Source organism: Charadrius vociferus, unplaced genomic scaffold (genome assembly GCF_000708025.1).
Source record: "Charadrius vociferus isolate BGI_N301 unplaced genomic scaffold, ASM70802v2 scaffold613, whole genome shotgun sequence".
In the NCBI taxonomy this organism is placed as follows: domain Eukaryota; kingdom Metazoa; phylum Chordata; class Aves; order Charadriiformes; family Charadriidae; genus Charadrius; species Charadrius vociferus.
The window spans coordinates 1,237,469-1,258,600 of NW_009647757.1; the positions used below are offsets into that span (position 1 = coordinate 1,237,469).

Here is a 21,132-nt window from a genome sequence, read left to right on the forward strand (position 1 = left end):
CTCGTCGAGCCCGCCCCCCACACCTGCATTTACTTCAATTAAATAATTTTTAATTATTAAAATAAGAATTTAGAGGGGTTTTCAGCGTCAAAAAATAAGGACATGCGTGAAGGGGAACGCTTCTGCCGTTGTGGGAAGGGGTTGAAAGCCGCCGAGCCCCTGGCCCTGCCTGCTCGTTGGGTTTATCTTCACATACTCAAATTTTGCCTCAAGGGATCGTGTACACTGAAACCCACGAGATTTGACCTGTACAGGAATGGAAATGACATAAACACAGGAAACCTGCACTGGAGAGAGAGCTCCGGCTCCCTGTCACCGCTGAGGGGCCCATCAAGCACTACACACTGCATGAAGGACCAAAAAAAAAAAAAGGAATTCCAAAAGAAAATGGAAAGCAACTAATGCAGTTTAGTCAACTCCAGAGGAGGAGAAAAGTACTTACAAACACCACAAGAAGATTCAGAGTTTTGGTTTTCAGGTATAGATACCTTGAGTAGTTCACTGAGGTGCTCCACATTTATAGCTACAAAAATGGAAAAATTAGTCTTTCCTCTTTTTTAAATGGTTTACAGATAAAGGAGATGGCTTCTTACTGACCAGCACTTGGTTTTTCAGGGCTGTGCCCATCACAGGTTCTTCAGGCATTAATGGGACAAAGGTAAATACTCCTACTTTAAGAAGTTTGTATTTCAATACCCAGTGTTACTGAAAAAAAAAAATAAAAAATCAACCCATGCTATGTTTTAATATACAAAATGTGTTGACATAATCAAGCCCAGACCTTTGTTTATGTGCTTTATTGTATGTTTGCACAAACCAAGCTGAAATTAATTTGGTTTTCTCCCTTTGCTCTGTATTTCTTGGCACTTAATGTTATGTCCAAGATCCTTCCTGTAGCTTTCATTTAGATAGAAGACAACAGTATCTGCTGTAACCAAACACTTAAACCTTGAAATTCCACCAATTATCTTAAAACAACTCTCTTATAACACACATCAGCAGATTTTTGCTTTGGTTCTCTCTCTAGTCTATTTATATCTGCTAAGACATCATCTTATCTCAGTGTGCAGATGCTTTTAAGTCAGGACATGTCACTGCTGTTTAGAAAAAGCATTTTATTGGCTGCACATGTGCTCTCTTGTCTGGGGAACAGAACAGCCATGTACTTTTCAATCCAGATCAAGGATGACACAAGGTCTGGCAGTTTTTCCTGATATTTCAAAACACATCTTGTCTTTCAGAATTGGGTTTGGGGTCAGGCTGACACATTTAGCCAGAGCTACAGGAGAGCAGGAAATGTCAGTGATAAACCAATCCTGTACTTGTGCAGAAACTCACTGAAACACACCCAGAAAACAACTGAATGCTACAGTAAATTGTGTCATTCAGAGTTCAGGCAGGAACACAAGGGGTATTTTTACATCAAAAGGGCAGGGTGTCCAGAATATCCAAAACACCACAATGTCCAACTTGTGAGCAAAGAGAAAGTTACTCGTGCTTCACACTTGAGCTGCTAAAACCTTGGGCAGATCCCTTCTCCTGCAGCAGAACACAAGGAGATATTCCCAGAGCTATGGAAACCCCAACACATACAGAAGCACCTCAAGTGTCTGCCATATCCTTAAGACACAGCACAGACTCAGTCCTAGGGCTCAGTATTTGATCCCTTATTACTAAAATCTGAGGTCCCCTCAAGAGAAGCTTCTCCACTCCCTAGAATAAGCCTAGGGCACTGTATGCACCTCAGTTACATACAGACTGTCTGGGTTGCAGCCCGATGTGAGCTGCCTCCAGGAGCACCCATGCCACACATCCCTCCATCTGCTAAAGACGAGGTCCAAGGGGCAGCACGCTCCAACACGCTGCTTGAACCTCCAAACCTGACTTTGCTGTGCATTGCCATGTGGCGAACAAACTCAGCGACCTCACCTCCACTACACCTTTGCTACATACTTTTGTAACCTCTCGTACATGGTTTTTTTTTATTGTGCAAGTGTCTGCTCAGTCTGGATTATTCTGCTTCCTCCAGGTAATGAAGCTGACTGCAATAACTATACAGTTTCCTCATGTTCCCTGTGAGCCAGTTTCTTCAGTAGGACCCACAGTACTGAAATCCTCTTCTTGGCCCTCCACCATCCTTGTGCTGCCGCAGTGACAACAACTCGAGGTTTTCCCTAACCACTATTATTTTCTGTTCAGCATCTCCATTCCCTCTCAACGCAAGTGCTAATACCAGCCCAGGGAAGGAGCTCCATCTGTGATGGCACTGCAACAACTAGCGATTCGCATAGAAGTTCTAGTGAAGACAAAGCCCTCAGAGCTTCAACAGCCCCAAACTGAGATGCTTCCAGCTGTGATCGAGATGGATACATTCATGCCAGAGCATTTCAGTGGAAATACCCACTGATGGATGCTGCAGGAAGTAAGCAGCACAGATGAATCATTTGTTAAGTCAATAGTGAACCATTGCCCCAGTTTTATTCCACAGGTGACGGAGCTTCCGGTGGTACTTGAGTCTTACAGCCATAAAAAGTAAACACCTTGGGGTTACTAAGAGTCCCATGACACACTTGAAACTCGTTAGACGTTTCCATCTGAGCCAAACATTAACCAGGGTAACAATCTACGTAAGTTTTCCTTGTGTGGGAGATGTGTTGAAGTTGTATTTTCTTAAAAATCTGCATACTCCAATCTGTATTCTCCACTAAGTATACAGTAACATTTAGAATCTCCTTTATTCTGTTTGGCAGAGGACCCCTGTTTCTCAATCAAATAAAGCTCGGGAAATCCACAGCAGTGATCTACAGGAACTGGCTGGATATTTGAATCTCTCCAGAGTAAACAGAGAAGAGGCACAAGGAAAGCACCCCAGCAATTCAACAGAACAGCGTACTGTAGTTGCTTAAAGCTCCTTATAAGTTTGTTGTTAAGTAAAGCAGAGGCACAATCCCTAACAACACTTTCTATGTAAGCTATAGAGATGAATTAAGTCAGTGTCCACCAAGTTGCATCATCTCCAGAATCAGTTTCTTCCTCTGCACTGCTGAAGCCAGTTACGTGCTCAGGAGTGTCTCTTAGAATGCATCTCCTGTGCGGGACTGCAGCATGCACATGTGTGTGTGTGCACATACACACAGAACAACAAACTCGGCACCAAGAGTGAAAACGCCATGGACACACACAGCTCACGGAAGATCAGTTATCCAAGCCCTGAGGCTCATGGCTCGTGGAGGGGGGGGTTAAAAGGCCCGTGCTGAAGTAGCTTCATTACAGCTGATGTCTGAACTGTGTAAGTAAAAGCACACCCAGGCATGACTCCCCAGTCACACCCTGTAGGTTTTCTGTCTCAACAGCTCCCTGTTCAAATCCACGCCAGCGCTGAGTCAGAAAAGCCCGCAGGAACCATCAGCCGGTCCAAATCAATGTGCCTGGTTCATATCAGCAGGAAAAGCATTTCCACCCGATACCCACCTCACAACAGGAGGGTGAGTAGAGGTGGTTCTCCAGCAGGACAGCTCACCCAGGGCACGGGCACTGCCTTACAGGGACAGAGGGCAAACTCCTCCCATGAGCCCTGTTCCACTGACCTGAGCTATGCTACGCAGGAGAAAATAAGGGTGTTTTTTCCAGAGTGTTTCATCAAAGAGTGCAGTATAAAGTCACACTGTCTCTCTTTGATTCACACCTTATCAACATGAGTAGTGCCTCCACCCTTTGCACTGTCTGGGCCACTCAGTTTTCAAATTCAGCTCCAGCACACACCATAATCAGAGAAACACAAGCAAGTCACTGTCCTCCCACAAAGCACAGCCAAGTTTTCTGGAAGTGCTGGTGACTAAGTGCCCCATCACATGAGCTATGTCCTAACAGCAGCCCCAGGAGTTGTTCCCTATTGCTTCAGAGGCTGAGACACTACTACTGAGCAGGACAAGTGGTAATGGCTTTAAACTGGAAGATGGGAGATTTAGATGAGATATTAGGAAGAAATTCTTTCCCGTGAGGGTGGTGAGCCCCTGGCGCAGGTTGCCCCGAGAAGCTGTGGCTGCCCCATCCCTGGAGGTATTCAAGGCCAGGTTGGACAGGGCTTGGAGCAACCTGGGCTGGTGGGAGGTGGCCCTGCTCATGGCAGGGAGGTGGAACTGGAGGAGCTTTAAGGTTCCTTCCAACTCTAACCATTCTACAATTCTATGACCAAACTCATAAGCCCTTTTCCCCAATACCCACACAGCTTTTCTTTGAGTCCTGCCTCCAGCACACTGCAGGACCAGAGCTAGCAGCTCACCCAGCCCCAGCAAGCTGAGGTGCCCACCAGCCACCTCCACAGCCAGAGCTAGTACCTGTGCAAGGTCTCCAGGGAAAGCATCCCTTCCAAGGTCATCTCCCCAGCTTGCCAGTTCTGCTCAGCCTCACTCACTTGGAGAGATGTGGCAAGGCAAGAAATGCAAACTGCTGCCAAGATTGTCCTGAGGAGCTCAACAATATCCTGCACCACTGCACACATAACAGCTCAATTGTATCTGATCATGCTTCTGGCTTAAATAACATAAAATCAGGTGCACTGAATTCACACAACCCCACCCAGTTGAGAGGGGAGGGGGCATTTATAGCCCACCCAGCCAAGGCAGTATTTTAGTGTGATGGTGCTCCTTTAGTTCCTGGTATTCACAAGTTGACTACTGCTCAGCAGGCAAAAAGACAAAAGCAGAACATGACCTTTACGTGAATATAGCGCTGATCATTGCTCCCAGCTGTTGACCCTGGACATGGGGGCTTTCCCAAAGCAGGGCTAGTCACAGCTATGTTAGCTGCAGCCAAAAAGGGGAGAAATCCAAGCTACAGGGGAACAAAAAGCCCTTGCATTACAGAAGTCAGCCTTTAAGAGTTTTCTTTTATGCTGGCAGGACAATTTTGCTACAAAAGAGTATCCAGAAACCAAATTACAAGCTTCTAGCTGTGCTGTGCTAATAACCTTTCTTTCTTTATAGCACGCTCTCCTTTGACGGAACAGCAGCTCTCATTGCAGATAGAGAAAACTTGGGTCTGTATTTCACTGGATTCTGCTGGATGCGAAGCTGTGACAGCAGGGAATAGTTTGGGGCTGAGTGCTGCTCTTCTAACTCAGAAGTAGTATAAAGTATCTTTCTGGTTTTCACAAGCTCTCTACAGTCTCTGATTTGTTCTTGCAAAGGAAAATTTGTCAGGAGCTGATATGGAAGTCGTCATTATTTGAGACGGAGCTGATAACCTGCCTCTTCCCCTTTGCTTATAGAATAGCCTGGGATGCCTTTCATCTTTATTGTGGTTTTCGCACCATAATGCGATACAGAGAGGTACAGAAGAGCACCCGTTATGCACTAGGCTTTCAAAAACACCCAGCCCTGAGCAGCATCGAAGGGGTCCCAGGTCCCAGCCGTCCTCAAGCGCCCTCACAAGCAGGGGAACCCCTTCTTCCCAGCCAGGGGCCAAGAGGAAGCGCTGCGTTCCCAATTCTGCCTATTTCTCAAGCGTCCACAGGCTGATGTCCCCGCGAGTGTCGTGGGCTCCCCTGGAGAGGGCAGCCGAGCATTGCTGAACGCGGGCGCGTGGCTGAGCTCCAGCAGCTGCCGGGAAACTCCCGAGCCACAAATAATGGCAGAGGGGAAATATGTGAAGCAAAGGTTTGGAGAGCAGGAGATGTACCTGCTGTTCGAAACCACCATGAGTCCACCGAATGGAGGGAACTGGGATCCCAGCAGCAGGGAAGGTTGAGTTCTTGCTCAGGAGAAGACGGGTCGATGGTGCTGGGAGGAGGTTGAGGCTGCTCTGTAGGATGTGAGAGCGGGACGTGCTGCGGGGCAGGGTGCATCTCGGGGCTAAGCAGCTCAGCCTTTCCTTTGCAGCCAGCGCAGCATGTGCTCCCCACTACAGGTTGTGTGGTCTTTACCTAACCATAACGTGGCCAGTTCCTTTGGGATGTGGGGCAAACTTGACTCTACTCACCGACATGGAGCCTCGAGTAACAGGAGATACTCTCCCACCACAGTGCTCTGGTGTCACCTGCCAGATGTCCCTGCTTTCCAGCAGCAACAGCACAACCTGCAAATAACCATCAACAGGCTGCTGCTGCCCAGCGGAGGGGAAGAGGATAGCTGAGAGCAGGTGGAGCAGAGATCTCTGCCTCTGCAGCCCTGGGTCTGTCATGACCACAGGAGTGTGATTGTGTAACTTAAGACCTTAAGCCATTTCCTTTTCCTTCCACTTGCAAAGAGAAAATCACCTTACTCTTCTGGCATTAGCAGAGCACATTTATGTCCAGAGAAGTGGCTTGCCCACTTTCTGGGGCACAGACAGGTGAGGTTCTTGCTGTTAATGGTGTCAGACAAGCACAGAGATAGCAGATTTCTGAGCTTGCCCTTAGACCTGCACACAGCTAGGTATATCCAGATTTCTCCATGTCTCCCTCCTAGCTCTTTTCCTTCCCCTCCTCTTCCACTTCCCCAGAGAATTCAGGAAAAGACTCTGAATGTCTCCTGCCTCTAACACTGCAGGTGCGTGCAGTAATCAGAGGGACTGAGCAAATTATTTCAGCGAGTCGGAGGGTTAGGTTGGCTGTGAGATGTGGCACTAGCAGCCAGAAGAACACAAGACCCAGAGGGGAAGTGGGGAAAGAAAGAACACCTGACAAACGTTCACCAAAAGAATGCACAAGAGAGCAAGAAACCAGAGGAAGGATCTGCACTGATGGATTTCCAGCCCAGGGGAATAAAACAGAATGGTACGAGAAACCCAGATGAAACCAGAAGTGATGTGAAAGCAGAGGGAAGCAGGCGCGGTCTGCAGCTGCACAAACTGCCCTGAGAGCTGGAGGGATGGGAAGCCCCCAGGCGTCCCCAGCCCGCAGCACGAGCCAGAGGAGGTGAGTGGTTTGTGTTTGCTAATCCATGGGGAGATCCTGCAGCCAAGGATCCTTTTTCTCGCAGTAAAACACATCGTACCTTTGAGCCCACGGTGCTGACACGCATGCAGGCGGACTGGGGAGACTCTGCCATGCAGGGTTTGTCATGGGGAGATTCCCAGTGTTATTGAGGATAAACTGCAACGCAATGTGTAACAAAGGGTGGGAAAATCGTTTTTAGGATGAATGCTTTCTTAACGAGAACAAAGAAGGTAAGTGTTTAAGTAGCAGACTGGGGACTAACTCTTTATAGCTGTTTTTAGGAAATATAAATGTTGGATATGTCAGAAGTATTTCCAAATGTCTCGCAAGCATAAGTATGATACTGAGCTCTCAGGCTGAGTGTTCCGCACGAGTTGGTGTGTATTATCACTCCAACTGTGGTGGTTTTGGTGGAGTGAGAGAAGCTCTGTTTTGCCATACTTTGCACCCAAACTGGCATTCGCAGTGCTGCTCTGCACTCACACACCTCTGTACTTCAAACGCTGTCACCCTGAGCAGTCACACATGAACAGAACTGGACTCTGAATAGAAATAAAGCATATAATCTTCAGTGTGGCATTTGTGACGGACAGTTCTTGCAGCAGGGAGGTAACTCCGCTCGGCATTATTTAATATAGTCAGAGGGACAAACTGGGATGAACAGCTATTTCCAAAATAATGGCAAAACTTCTCTTGCAACTAAAACAAGAAATCATGTACAAACTAAGATATTTGTAAAGCAAAGGATATTTTGCATTTTCAGCAAGTGAAATTTGCAAGCATTAATGACAATTTTTGCATAAATCACTTCATTTGTTCATACTAGGTGATCTTTTAAGACATTTTATTTTATTGTAGAGATCAAATATCCCAGAAATTCTGGTGACAAAAATATTCAAGATCAGCGCTTTCAGAGTGCTGCAGGCACATTGCACTGGCTGATTGCAGCAGGAAAATTTAATTTTACGTTATCTAAGCAACCGGTATGTTAACTTATTAATCACAAGGATTCTGAGATGTCCCTGTAAATGAAGAAACCATCCCAAGTGATATCAGAAATGATGCTGCTGTGTTCAAGGCAGTGTAAGTCTGACAGCTGAAATCAATCGCAGCAATGCACTGCAATGGAAAAGGACTTTTTCACTTGTAGATTTAATTTCAGCCGAAGCCAGCAGAGTTATTAGGCTGGAGTGAGTGGGCTGACAAGCAGATCTAACAGGGGAAAGGTTTCTTTGCTGCTTCTGGGTAGACTTTACAGTCAGTGAGGCTGTATCAGAACTATATTGCATTCCCAAAATATCTTATCTGCATTTTGTTCCTAATAGCTGGGCTGCTTGTTCATCCAGTGTGTTGCCTCCATTTCTGTCTCCTGGGGCTATTGTTATTGGCACTGTCTGGGGGTTTCTCCATTGCAAGAGACAGGGTTTCCATTGCTTTATTTTGCAGAATATTCCCCACTCTGGGAGATCCTTCTGGCAGGAGATGCTTTGCTGTGCTGGGAGGAGAGTTAAACCTGTGCAGAGGCCCAGGAAATCCTTGCTTGGCTCCTGTGTCTCCCACAGACCAAATCCCTCTGTGCTGCAGTCTCCTGGCTCGCAAGGAGGGCGAGAAGCCCCTTCACCTTTTTTTGCTGAGCTGAAATGTCAGCCCAGTGGGCAGGGACTCTGGGCTTGTTGGGCTGGTTGTGGTGGGGACGCACAGCCTTGCCCGGGGCTGTAATTCCCCAGGGGGTGGAGATGTTGACCCTCGGAAAGGGGTTTCCACCCTGGAAGTGGGACTTGCCCCATGGAGGATGCTGCAGATCAGCTCTCCCCCGGGATCTGGATATGGGCTGGCTTGTTTCCCAGGAGCTGAAGCATGCAGGAGGCAGTGGGCTTGAACAAACAAATGATTGAAGCCAGGAGCCCATCTGACAAGAGAAAAATGTCCCCTGGGCAGAAAAAGCAGCCTTATGGTTAAAAAAAAAGGATAGGCAGCGCAAGGAGAGGGGCTCTTGGCACAGTGTTTTCACGCTCTGGAGCTTCTGCAGAAGGGATCTTGTGCTGGAGCAAAGCCCCATGCTTTCCCTCATAGGCATGAGAGCTGAAAGGAGGATTTGGGGGAGCTCAGTCAAAACTGCAAAGAGATTCATCCTTGTCATTCAGCCTGAGACACAACAAATGTGGGAAGAGAAGGTCTGAGCTGGCTGGCTGATTGCTGGGAGCCCAGCACCGTATTTTGAACCTAAGGGCTTATCAGAATTATGTCAGCTTAATGAACAGAGCTGTACCAGAACAGTCAGTGCAGGAGTTATTTTGCCATTATAACCCAATTCTCTCCCCAAGCAACATAACATGAGGGGTAACATTTTACTGGCCTTCAGTCTCTCGCCTAGTGTTCAGTAGTTTCCAAGCTCCTAATGATGTTTGTTCGACATTGCACAACTGCAGATACTGAGAATTTAAGATGGTCCTGGGAATGCTGGCTGCAATTAATAGATGTCAAGGTGATGCTGGAGTCTGCTTAATTAAGAGACGTCTTGGTTTGGATGCTAGGGTTTTGGCTGGGGAGTTTTGGATACTCGAGGAGGCAGCTGCTGCCCCCGTGGCCCCTGGTGAGCCCTGAGATATGTCAGAGTCCATCTGTCCGCTAAATCCATCTCTCTCTGGAGAGGGAGATGTTGTCAGCTTTAATAACAGCAGTTAGTAATTATTGCTGCCCTTGTAGTGTTTCTGTGAAGAGCTGCAGGAAACACGAGTGCTGAGATTAGAGTGCAACATCTCCGGTCCTGTGTGATTACCCCATGCCAGAGCCTGATGTAAGAGGAGAGAGGCTTGCTGCAATGCTGAGCCATATTTCAGCCCAAAGTCCAGGACTCCTCCAATCTGATATGCCAAGAAATGCAAATCAGGGTTGAACTGCTCTGGCTGTAATACGCACTGAATGCCCTGCGACCACCGATGTTTGAGCTAGGCAGGCAGGAGCAAAGTGTGGGGCTTGGGCTCTTCTCCATCATCTCCTGGGTAGCATCTCAAGTGCGTAGAGGTATTTTGCAACTACTGCAAAACACAGAAACAGCGATGGGTGCCAGGGGATGGGGGAATCGGTAGGGAAGGAAGTAACAAAGACAGGTATAAATTATGTGTCACTGCTAAGATGTTGCAGACAGTTTCCAGCATGTTGGACGCTGCTGGCTATTGTCACCTCTAAAGACAGACGTTGCCTTTGCTGAATTTCAAAAAACAGACAAACCACAGATGGTGGGCTACAGGTGCCTGGGGCCCAGCCGCACGGCAGCCCAGCCGCCGCACTGCCTGGGTAGCTGTAGTCATCACACATCCCGTCTGCTGTGGCTGATGCGTTTTGGACATTTCCTCTTTCGAAAGAGAGCTGAGGGCAGGGAGAGATGGTGGGTTGTTTGTTCTGGGGAAAAGGGAACGCTGTCAGCTCAGTGCTTTCCTCCAACAGCGGGAACTCATGGTCCCACTGCCTAGATGTGGGATCCCGGATACTCAAAGCCAGGCAGATGCTTTCAGGAAGGGGGTTCCTGTCCCATGGGCTTTTGTAGCAGGGCAGTACGACCTGCCGGTGCATGGGACTCAGGACACAGCATCTCTCTGCTAATAAGGCAGCTTTAGTGTATCCAACACCCACTTCTTTATCTGCTCTGTATAACCTGGTCCAGGATGACCTTGTTCCCCTTGTTACATGAGGAAACACAAGCCAGATGAGCCCTCGATGAAAGAGCATTTGGTCTAAAGCACGAGTATAATCAAGAGCAGGAAAGGAAGAAAAATAACATCTGAAGGACAAGCTCATCAGTGTAATGAAGATGAAGGGATTTAAATGCATTAAGTTGCAGAAGTGTAGAGAAAAACATGACTTTGCTGCCACAGAGTGCACCGAGCAGCTCAACGTCTGCCTAGGGGAAAATAAGACATTTCCCTCCATCACATCTCTGCTGAAGCTGAAAATATTTATAAGATTAACCTAATCCTGGGTATGGACAGGGGTTCTTAGGTTCAGGTGGTCTAACTCCTGCATGTCCCCATTGTTATGTCCAACCTGCACTCCAGTATTGATGTTAAACACTAACTTTTAATTACTCTGACCATGGGACAGTCTGACTCATGACACAGGGATTATGGGGGGAGAAGCACAACTTTATGAGGCTGAGCTTTGTAAAGCTGCAATGGGCAAACTTAGATATAAAACCAGTCTTGCCATTTTATGTGTTCAAACAGCTTTGGTGAAGAGTAAATGCTTCAAAGTACGCTTTGTATTCCCAGATGAGTCGCACGGAGTCCCTAGCAGTGCAATATCCCTCATCCTTCTCCATTGTACAATTTTCAGCGTTGCTGCTTCCCTCTCGTGGTGAGGAAACAGCCCAGGAGACAGACGTGGTATGGACTACGGACGTGGCACAGATGTGGTACTCATGGCCTGCAATAGACGGGTCTCAGCCAAATCACCGGTGGGACAAAGTCTGGATCTCTGCCAGGAAAGGGTGGAATTGGCTCCAGCATTTGAGCTGTGGACCTGAAAGTAGGTCTCCCAGGGCTATTTCCCTTTTGCTTGCCTCCATCTAAAGGGAAGAATGTGTCTGAGTGGGTTGAATTTATTACTCATCGTGCTCCTGTAAGTCTCCTTCCCCTTGGTCTTTTTCAGAGCATCTGAAGAAGTGCAGAAGGAGGAAAAAACGCTCTCTGCAAGCTCCTGGTTCCAGTTAATTACAATGGATATTTGTAAGACACATGAAAACGCCTCCAAATGCAGTGTGAACACCATGGAGTGCTTCATGGTCCTCAGCACACAAACACAGAAGATAAGCATTGCCACACTGTGCGGCCTCTTTGGGACACTGTGCATTTTCGAGAACTCTTTGGTCCTGTACTTGATCTTCTCCTCCCCTGGGACCAGGAAAAAGCCTTCCTACCTCTTTATCAGCAGCTTGGCCTTGGCTGACATTCTGGCCAGCATCATCTTCGTCTGCAGTTTTGTTAACTTCCATGTTTTTAATGAAACTGATGTCTCAAAAGAAATGTTCCTGCTACAGCTGGGAGGGGTGAACACATCCTTCTCTGCCTCCCTGAGCAGCTTGCTGCTGACAGCCCTGGATCGTTACATCTCCATCAGCCGGCCCTCCGAATACAAGCTCCTCATGACAAGGAAGAGAGCGTGGATTGCCCTGGGGGTACTCTGGGTGACATGTGCAACCATTGCTTCCTTGCCACTCCTGGGCTGGAACTGCTGCACGCTCGATTCAACCTGCTCTGAGCTCTTCCCGTTTGTGGATGACAACTATGTGTCGAGCTGGATCTGCTTCATTATGGTCCTGGTGGGATGTATTGTCTATGCTTACACGCACGTGCTATGGAGGGCTCACCAGCATGTGGCCTACATGGAGAAGCACCAAGTGCAGGTGGGAAAGCAAAACACCAGGATGAGGATGGACGTCATGCTGGCCAAGACCCTTGTCATGGTGCTGACTGTCCTTGTTCTGTGCTGGTCGCCAGTCCTTGTTCTCATGATCTACAGCATCTTTGCTAGGCTGAGCAACCACCTGCGCAAGGTGTTTGCCTTCTGCAGCACCCTCTGCCTGCTCAATTCCATGGTGAACCCCATTATTTATGCCCTGCGGAGCAAGGAGCTATATTCCTCCCTGAGGATGCTCTGTTCTCGGTTCAGGAGGCAGCTGAAGGCCTCTGAGGAAAGCCCAGAAGCAGAGAGCACTCACAAGTCCTCCATGATAGAGACCGTCTGTGAGGATGTGCATGCAACGTAGGGAGGCAGCCATGGAAAGTCTGCACTCAGGCTGGCAGAAACAATCTGGGTTTTCTTTTCTCTTTTTATGGAGGTCCTAGGAGATGAGAGATCAGATCCCTGCCACGGAGCCAGCTCCCGCTCATGTTATTCTGTTTTTCTTAGGCGCTGGGACATAAAGTGCACAGACTTACATAGGCAGCCAGTCCCCAAGCTGCAGAGATACTGGTGCCACGTCAGCGTGCCAGCCACGAGGCAGAAGATAGCGCCATGCCCCAGAACAGCAGATCCTAATGTTTTATGACAGCTCCTCCTGCCTGGCCTCCCGCCTGTCCACCAGTAACCTCCTAACCCATTTTTCTTATATTCTGTGGTGTCTTCCTTACACTCCCTTAAAATATAGCTAACCTCAAGTAAAACACTCTGCAGACCTTCAGTTTCTCTAGAAATCTCCAAGCATCATGTAACTCTCTCTAAACCCCTTAATCGAGCACAGGCAGAGTTGTACAAGCTCTGTCAACAAAGTGCTAATAGCACATCCCTAAGTAGCAGAGCTACATCTATTTATACCAGACTTGAATGCCGTCCTGGGGTGTTGGCAGGGGGGTTGCTCTGGCAGGGGGGTTGGACTAGATGATCTCCAGAGGTCCCTTCCAACCCTAACCATTCTGTGATTCTGTGATTCTGTTGTGTATTAGCAGCACAGTGACAAAAGGTCTTCGGGTCCTGGCAAAGGTGGCAGAGAACAACACAGAGTGGTGATGAGGTCCCAACGATGGTTAATGCCTCACTGCATCGCGCGAGAGCAGGACAGGCAGCAGCAGGAGGAACCTCGGCCCTTGCTGGGAAAGGTGCAGATGGTTTCTTGTGCTTGCAGACGGTCCTGGCTAATTGTGTCTCACAGCATTTAGGGTTGCATTGATTTTGGAGTCTAATTCTTTATGGAAAACCGAAATACTCTCACTGTGGCTTATGGACTCTGCCATTGTTGAGGATTTTGAGGTGGACCAGACCCTGCAGGCAGCGCGTTTCTTTCAGCAAATTTAAAGAAAGTTAACTTGTGCCACGTAGGCTTTCGTTGGATGTTATGTGATTAAACATTAAAGCCCTTTTCCAGCCTTTTCTTCCATTAACCTCCAGGGCACAAACTCCTCCAGGCGACAGGTTTAAGCCCAAGCTGAGGCAGGTACCCTGAGCATGAGGAACTCGATAGATTTTTTTTTGCAGATTACACAAAAGCAGCACCTTTAGCAGGAAAACCTGCAAGGAGAGCAAAGTGGGACAGGGCCCGGAGAGCAGCGGGGCTGCTGAAACGCCTCCGACGAGGATGAGTCCGGCCCAGGACACGGCCACGAGGCCCTTGGACTCTGCCCTGTTTCCCCAGAGGACGCAGCCGGCCCTCACGTGCGGGTTTTGGAGCCCGGCCCTGGGCCTGCTCTGGCTGCCCGGGGAGAGAGGGGTCTCTGGGGCCAACCCCATGGGCTCCCTCCTGGCCCCTTCAATGGGGTGGATGCAGAGGCTCAAACCGCAGGAAGGAACGCACAGGCGGCGACAGCGGGGCAGAGCCGGGCTGGGAGGGGGGGAAGGAGGGAGGAAAGGGGCCGCCAGCCCCGCTACCAGGCGGACCGCAGCCTCGAACCGGCGGCCCCTGGGCCGCGATGGCGGCGCCTCGCCGTTGCCTCGGTAGCCATGGCGGCGGGGGCGCTGACGTCACGCGGCAAGATGGCGGCCGGCGGGCTGCTGTGTCTGGCGGCGGCGCTGGGGCCGGTGCTGGCCGCGCCGCGCTACCGACCGGACTGGGCCAGCCTGGACGCGAGGCCGCTGCCTGCCTGGTTCGACCAGGCCAAGGTGGGGGTGTTCGTGCACTGGGGGGTGTTCTCCGTCCCGGCCTGGGGGTCCGAGTGGTTCTGGTGGCACTGGCAGGGTGAGCACCGCCCCGACTACCAGCGCTTCGTGCAGCGCCGGTACCCGCCCGACACCACCTATGCGGACTTTGCACCCCACTTCACCGCTCACGACTTCCAGCCCCGCAAGTGGGCCCAGCTCTTCCAGCAGGCTGGTGCCAGGTCAGCGTCCAGCACTGGTTGGGGTCCCTGAGGGGATGGGGGGTGGGCCTAGGGATCCATGAGGGGGTGGCGGGTCCCTGAGGGCATGAGTGCCATGCCCAGGCGTCCCTGGGGTCACAGACTTCCATTTCTGGAGATCTGTGAGCGGATGGTGGTCCCTGGCCACTAAGCAGGTGGGGGAGCCATGTCTGGGGGTCCCTAAAAGGACAGAAAGACCCGGAGAGGAGGGGGGGACTGTGCCTGGGGTCCCCAGGAGGATGCAGGGGTCCCTGAGGGGTGGAAGGGCCAAGTCTGGGGATCCCTGAGGCATTGGGGGTCCCTGAGCAGTGCTGCAGATCTCTGAGGGGTTGTGCCCAAGGTGCTGAGGGGATGATGGGTCTTGCTACTTCCTAAGTTTCAATTGTTCATTCTTTTCTAGCGTTAAAATCCATGTAAAAAGCTCTGTTATTCTTGTAGTTGTTTCTAAATTTAAAGGGTAAGGAAAAAAGGCTACTCACAGCATGCTGACTCAGTCCCTTGCTTTCTTAGTGACTGGGTTTGCCCAGTGAGGCTGGGACATACCGTAGGTAGTTCCTGTGTCACCCTGATTGAGTCCTTATTCTCTTCTCAGGTACGTGGTTCTGACCACGAAGCACCATGAAGGCTTCACCAACTGGGGCTCACCCGTGTCCTGGAACTGGAATTCTGTGGATACAGGGCCCCACCGAGATCTTGTAGGAGAGCTGGGACAAGCCCTCAGGGAGAGGTACGACACTGCCAAACTGTGCTGTTCCTTTCTTCTGTGTGCATTGAATTCTTCTGACTGTTCTTGACAAACAGTGGAGAATGATGAGATTAATATGAAAACACTAGTGCTTGCAAAGTCATGAAATCTTCTGTGAAATAATAATGCCAGTAATCTCATCTACCACTGGTTCTTAGTCCCTACTGCCAGCCTAACTTTTCTGTGTGTTTTCTGTCCTTCAGCAACATACGCTATGGACTGTATCACTCTCTGTTAGAGTGGTTTAATCCACTCTATCTAGCTGACAAAGAAAGTGGCTTCAAGACCCAGAACTTCGTTTTAAAGAAGACCATGCCGGAACTTTATGATCTTGTCTTAAAGTAAGAGCTGCAACTGTTTAGGAATCAAGAGTGTTTCCTGATTTCAGTACTGTAGAGAAAGATGCAAAGTGGATGCAGAGAGGTGACAAATGTTAAGTTTTGCCAAAGCAAATCTGTTTACTTATCGATAATGATTTGTGGTAACTAGAAAAGGGGTTCACATTTGCCCTGTGGACAGTCTAACTTGTAGAATAAGATAGAGACAGTTTTTTCATAAAAGAGCAATTCCCCTTAATACTGCCTGTGTGCAGAGTGGCTTTGAAAGTGGACCAAGCTGCTTAGTATGTAGTAGAGTAGAAAAGCAATTTCACTGTGAATTTACATCCTTGCATTGTTTCCCCTCGTTGACAAAAATACGAGGCTCGGACACATGTTGCTCAGAATGGCTGTTGTCCCAGGTCAACCATGTGCCTTGTAATTGCCTTTGAGATGCAATCTGCTGTTTTTTGGAAGAATTGCATCCTCTATTGAGCCGTGATCAACACATCATTCTTTGCTACTGCAAGAACCTCACTTAAAGCTTTGTCTGAAGCAGAAAGTGATAGCATAAACCTCCTGGTAATGTCAGGCAATAGGAAGAGGAAGTGAAGCTACACTCCCGACGCAAGAAACACAGTGCTTCCTCTGGTAGGAGAAAATAAGCCATTTTGAAATAACATGCGTCTCTCTGTTAGATATAAACCAGACTTGATTTGGTCGGATGGAGATTGGGAAGCTCCGGAGTCATACTGGAATTCTACCTCTTTCCTTGCCTGGCTTTATAACGATAGTCCCGTCAAGGTATCACTTTCAGCTATCCCTCATGGCCGCTAGCATTTAATGAGTATGGAAGCTCTGGCAGCAGTGAGATACGAATGTGATCAAATCAGAAACCTGCTTGACCGATGCCAAATGTGCTTTATTCGTTCACAAAAAGTAAGAAGCCTACACTGTGCTCCTATGAGAAGGCTGTAGTGTCCTTTACAGCACACAGGTGGGAGGCTCAGAGGCCGGGAAACTTGTTGCCTCTACTTCCACCTGAGTGTATAGAGAGAGGTTCTCCCTGAGAGGGATTCAGCCTTCTCTGGAGGATCCTCTCTCTCTTTCCTTTGATTCCACAGGGGGGGTCAGTGCTTACCTCCTAACTTAGATGCCTTTCCTAACTTAGGAGGGATGAATGCAGGCTGAAAAGTCCAAGACAAAACATTCTCTCTACTGAGCTGGGTTTCTTCTTTCAGGACACTGTTGTTGTTAATGATCGTTGGTGTAATAACTGCTCTTGCCATCATGGAGGCTACTACAACTGTGCTGACAAATACAAGCCAGGGACCCTACCAACTCACAAGTGGGAGATGTGCTCCTCCATTGACAAGCTTTCCTGGGGCTATCGAAGCAACATGAACATTGCTGAGTTAATGGATGAAGCAAGTATCATTGAGGTAAAAAATCTGAAAGCAAAATAACAGGTGTGGGGGAATTACTGAGAACTAGAGTTTTCCTTCATCCTCCTACTTGCACAAAGAATGTGTGTTTCATGCAATGGGGATGGAGTTAAAGGAGCAGTTGATGAGGACAAAGCCCTCCTCGGGTTTCTGTGTTGTCAGAAGTGAAGATAATGCATACAATTTATTACCTTGGTTTATCTGCCACAGGAGCTAGTGCAGACTGTGAGTTTTGGTGGCAACTACCTTCTCAATGTGGGACCTACAAAAGAAGGGGTGATTGTTCCCATCTTCCAAGAAAGACTTCTGGCCCTTGGGACGTGGCTGGATACTAATGGGGAGGCAATTTATGAATCGAAGCCATGGAGAGTACAGATGGAGAACAGCACAGACACGGTCTGGTAAGGACTCTGTTGCTCAGACTGCTCAGTACCATCTGGGCTGGGACTTCCAGAGCTGACATTTCTTTCTTACTTGTTCTTAAATTTGGTACACCCTGAAGTGTTGCCATCAGGTGCAGGTGGCGTTTAGGTAATATCCTACAATTGGAGTGTTCAGTTACTGCCCCAGGGCGTTATCTAAGGAATATCTTGCTTGAAAGAAGAGAATAAAAATCAGGACTTCATCCATCTTGCTTGATTTGGGAAAAAACAACTCTTCTTTTAATGAATTTTCCATGCTGCTGCTGTCAGGACTGTGTTAGTAGCAGTCCTGGCTAGTTTGAATTGCACAAATGTAGTTCATCTAAACACATACAGTTTGTAAATGTAGAGATATTTGCTTTTAAGCTGTTATATAATAGTACTAATCACTGTTACCCAACAGTGAGATTTATCCTGACTGAGAAGGGCATAGTGAGTCAAGAGCCAGAAAATGCTACAAAACGGAGTTGTTGTTTTTTTTCCTCAAGTGTGCCCAAACGTGTTCAGTCTGGAAATGCAGAGCAATGATCAGGATAAGGCAGTGTATCCGCTCTGTTGACCAGAAGCTGAGGCAAGGACAGATCGGCAAATGACATTTGCTTTTAGGAAGCATGCATGGACTTTGTTTGGGTTTCATCAGCCAGTGCTGACTGTCTGAATGGTGGGTCCAAAGTGACAGATTTTGGAATGAGGGGAAAGTAGGTGACCCCTGTGTGGTGACAGTAGGCAAGCCGGTGTTCTCGTGCTGTCTGGAAAGGCCAAGCTCGTGTCTGGTTCCCTCTCTTATCGGGCTCTTCACCTTGCTGAACTCTTGTTCTCTTAGGTACACTTCTAAGGGACCAGTTGTCTATGCCATCTTTCTGATCTGGCCTCGAGACAATGTTTTGAAGCTGTCCTCACCCATTCCATCCCCAGCCACACAAGTAAGGAACTTGAAAAAAAGAGAATGCACTCCGAGAGCTCATCCTGGGCACATGTGGGCTGGGAAGGTCCAACCTGACTTCATTTGGAAACTGGGGGGAGTATGGAAGTTTTCATCCCATACTTCTTGTTCTGGGGGTGCTCTGGCCTCCCTCCAGATCCTTGCAACATTCCAGGTTATTCTCCAGGCTTTAACTCACTGTTCAACACAGATCATGGGATAGGATTTGGAGGACAGGCTCATAATCTGCCATAGAATAGGCAGAGACCCTTCTCCCACAGAGTCTTTTGTTCCTATTGACACAGGGAGGTGAAGTAAATAACAAGCCTCACCCACAGAAGGGATCACTGGTATTGCATCTCAAATTCAAATCAGGTACACTGACCCGTTAATTGTAAATGTAATTGTGACGCAAATGCTAGAGTGCCCTTTGCTCTCAACAAACAGAGGTAAAGCCTTCTCAGTAAAAAAAAAAAACAAAAAAACAAAACAAACATCAAACTACAGTCAAATGTTTGGCCCCAAATATCCTGTGTGTTACCTTTTGTGCACTGTGAGTGATGGGTGGCAATGTGCGGGACTGCTTTGGGTGTGCAGGAAATGCTGTACAGAGCCTGCAAACTTGGTTTGGGTGTGTTGGGGTGTTCAAACGGGAAGTACCTGCATGAGCTACATCTGAATGTTTCCCCTGCCCTCCTCTGCAGGTGACGATGTTGGGTTTTGCAGGGACTCTGAAGTGGCAGAAGTCTCCAGGTAAAGGACTGCTCATAACTTTGCCCTACATGCTGCCGTCTCCTCTGCCTCCTCAGTCTGGCTGGACTGTCAAGCTTGAGGGTGTGAAGTGATGGCTGCAGGATGAAAACAGCAATCCCCCCTGCCTTTCTTTTAAATTGAGCCTAAGAGGATTTTTCATTTATTGTTGAATAAATTGTTTTTCTCTTAAGAGAATTTCTCTTCTCATCCCTTTTGCCTGGAAGTGATCTGTGTGTCGGTAGACCCTGTTTGGCAGGAAAGGACTGACCTCTCTGCTCAGCAGTCCTTTGCAGTATTCCGCTAGGATGGGACAGCCCTTGAGCCAAACATCTGCCCTTGGAATAAGAAGGTTTTTTGATGTAAAGCTGGGTTTCTTGCCAGATGTTACTGCTTCATTGCTGTGGTTATAGGTGATGAGGCTGGACAGGCTCAGAGTTGGTGGGAGAGTGAGCAGAGGGCAGTGAAGAGGACCCGTTTCAGGGTGTCAGGCCAGGCCACGCGGCACCTAGGTACTAGCGTGTGACGCTGACAGATCACTCAGTCGAAGGGGAGATGCACACGGTAACAGTGAGAGGATCTGGACATGGAGCAGCGCGAGCTGTGTCTGTGTTCACCTGCGCGTAGCCAGCACCAGTGAGCCAGGCTCCGCAGTGCAGCGGGGTCCACATCGCCCAGGCAGGAGCAGGCCCTGCTGCTTCCCTGCCTTAATTACTCATCAAAAGTAATTTTGATAACTGGTGTGATACGATTATATGTGAAATCATGATGCCTTGCATGTGATGGGCATGCTCTAATGAAGGCCAACCACAGTGCCACTGCGTATGATGTACTTGCATAAAAATAGGTACTCAGTAAGATGCGGTATACCACTTTGGTGTTGATGGAAATAATTATGATCACGTGATTATGATCACGTACTTCCATCATGAATAAATACAAAGGAAGCTTATTGTTGGAAGAGGTCTAGAAGAAATCAGCTATAGTAAATCATGATCTAATACAGATCCATTAACAAACTTTCATTTATATTCTGGTAGAGACAGCTGTAAGCAGAAGTTTTTGTTCCTGCGTGAACTTAACAGAGAAGCCACTGTTCTGAATTGAACCTCTGACTCCTGCTGTTCCAGTGAAATAAGATTTCCTGCGTTGATCCTGAACTTCTCTAAAAAGGGTTGAACAGCATGTACTTAAATGATTAAACTCCTCATAGTAGCATGTGTTTCTGCAGCACAGTTGTCCTGAAGGCCCCACAGCATTGCACGCAGGCTTTGTTTTGTTACTGTACGAGGTGCTGCAAGCACAAGTTGCCGAAACACTTGGAGTTTGGCGCAAGCAAAGCCCCAGGGCCGAGACACGTGCTGGGCTGGTGTTGTAGGAGCCGTTACTCAATTGACAAATAATGATCTGTCCTGACAAATCCGCATGGACTTCAGAGAACTGGCGCTGACTGCCAGAGACCCACTTACAGGAGCATCACCCCGGCTCCCGCGATGACGCTGTGACGAACACAGAGCTGGGGGGAAAAAAGGGACAATAGAGCGATGGCCTTTTTGTGTCCCAACCCCATCACGTTGGTAACCTCTGGTGCAGGGAGGGGGCCCATCCAAAACAAACACGCCGTGTTTATTTAGCGGCACGAGCCCGCGGAAAAGCCATGGTATAAAGTAAGCGGCTCCCGAGCGGCGGCACAGTGCTCGTGGTGGAGGGAAAGATGCCACAGTTCGACACGGGATCGCTGCCGCGGGACGGCCCGCGGGGACAGGTACGAGCTGGGGCTCCCTCCGCG

At 48.6% G+C, this 21,132-nt stretch overlaps 1 protein-coding gene across 1 annotated transcript; it reads left to right on the top strand.

The window, feature by feature from the left end:
- The first annotated feature begins 11,630 nt into the window (after nucleotides 1–11,630).
- FUCA1 (fucosidase, alpha-L- 1, tissue) lies at nucleotides 11,631–19,530 on the top strand. Its single transcript, XM_009882243.1, has 10 exons — nucleotides 11,631–12,676; nucleotides 13,886–13,989; nucleotides 14,043–14,724; nucleotides 15,335–15,469; nucleotides 15,691–15,828; nucleotides 16,503–16,608; nucleotides 17,046–17,246; nucleotides 17,460–17,650; nucleotides 18,495–18,594; nucleotides 19,298–19,530. Exons 1-10 carry the CDS (start codon nucleotides 11,631–11,633, stop codon nucleotides 19,436–19,438), a joined length of 2,844 nt encoding a protein of 947 aa, XP_009880545.1. The 3' UTR covers nucleotides 19,439–19,530.
- Nucleotides 19,531–21,132: the final 1,602 nt, after the last annotated feature.

Bases quoted from the DNA above. Each gene is read 5' to 3' on its own strand.
- FUCA1 (XM_009882243.1), top strand. From the start codon at position 11,631: ATGGATATTTGTAAGACACATGAAAACGCCTCCAAATGCAGTGTGAAC. The intron at 16,609-17,045 runs GTATCACTTTCA...TTCTTCTTTCAG, and splicing joins ATAACGATAGTCCCGTCAAG to GACACTGTTGTTGTTAATGA. The intron at 18,595-19,297 runs GTAAGGAACTTG...CCTCCTCTGCAG, and splicing joins TTCCATCCCCAGCCACACAA to GTGACGATGTTGGGTTTTGC.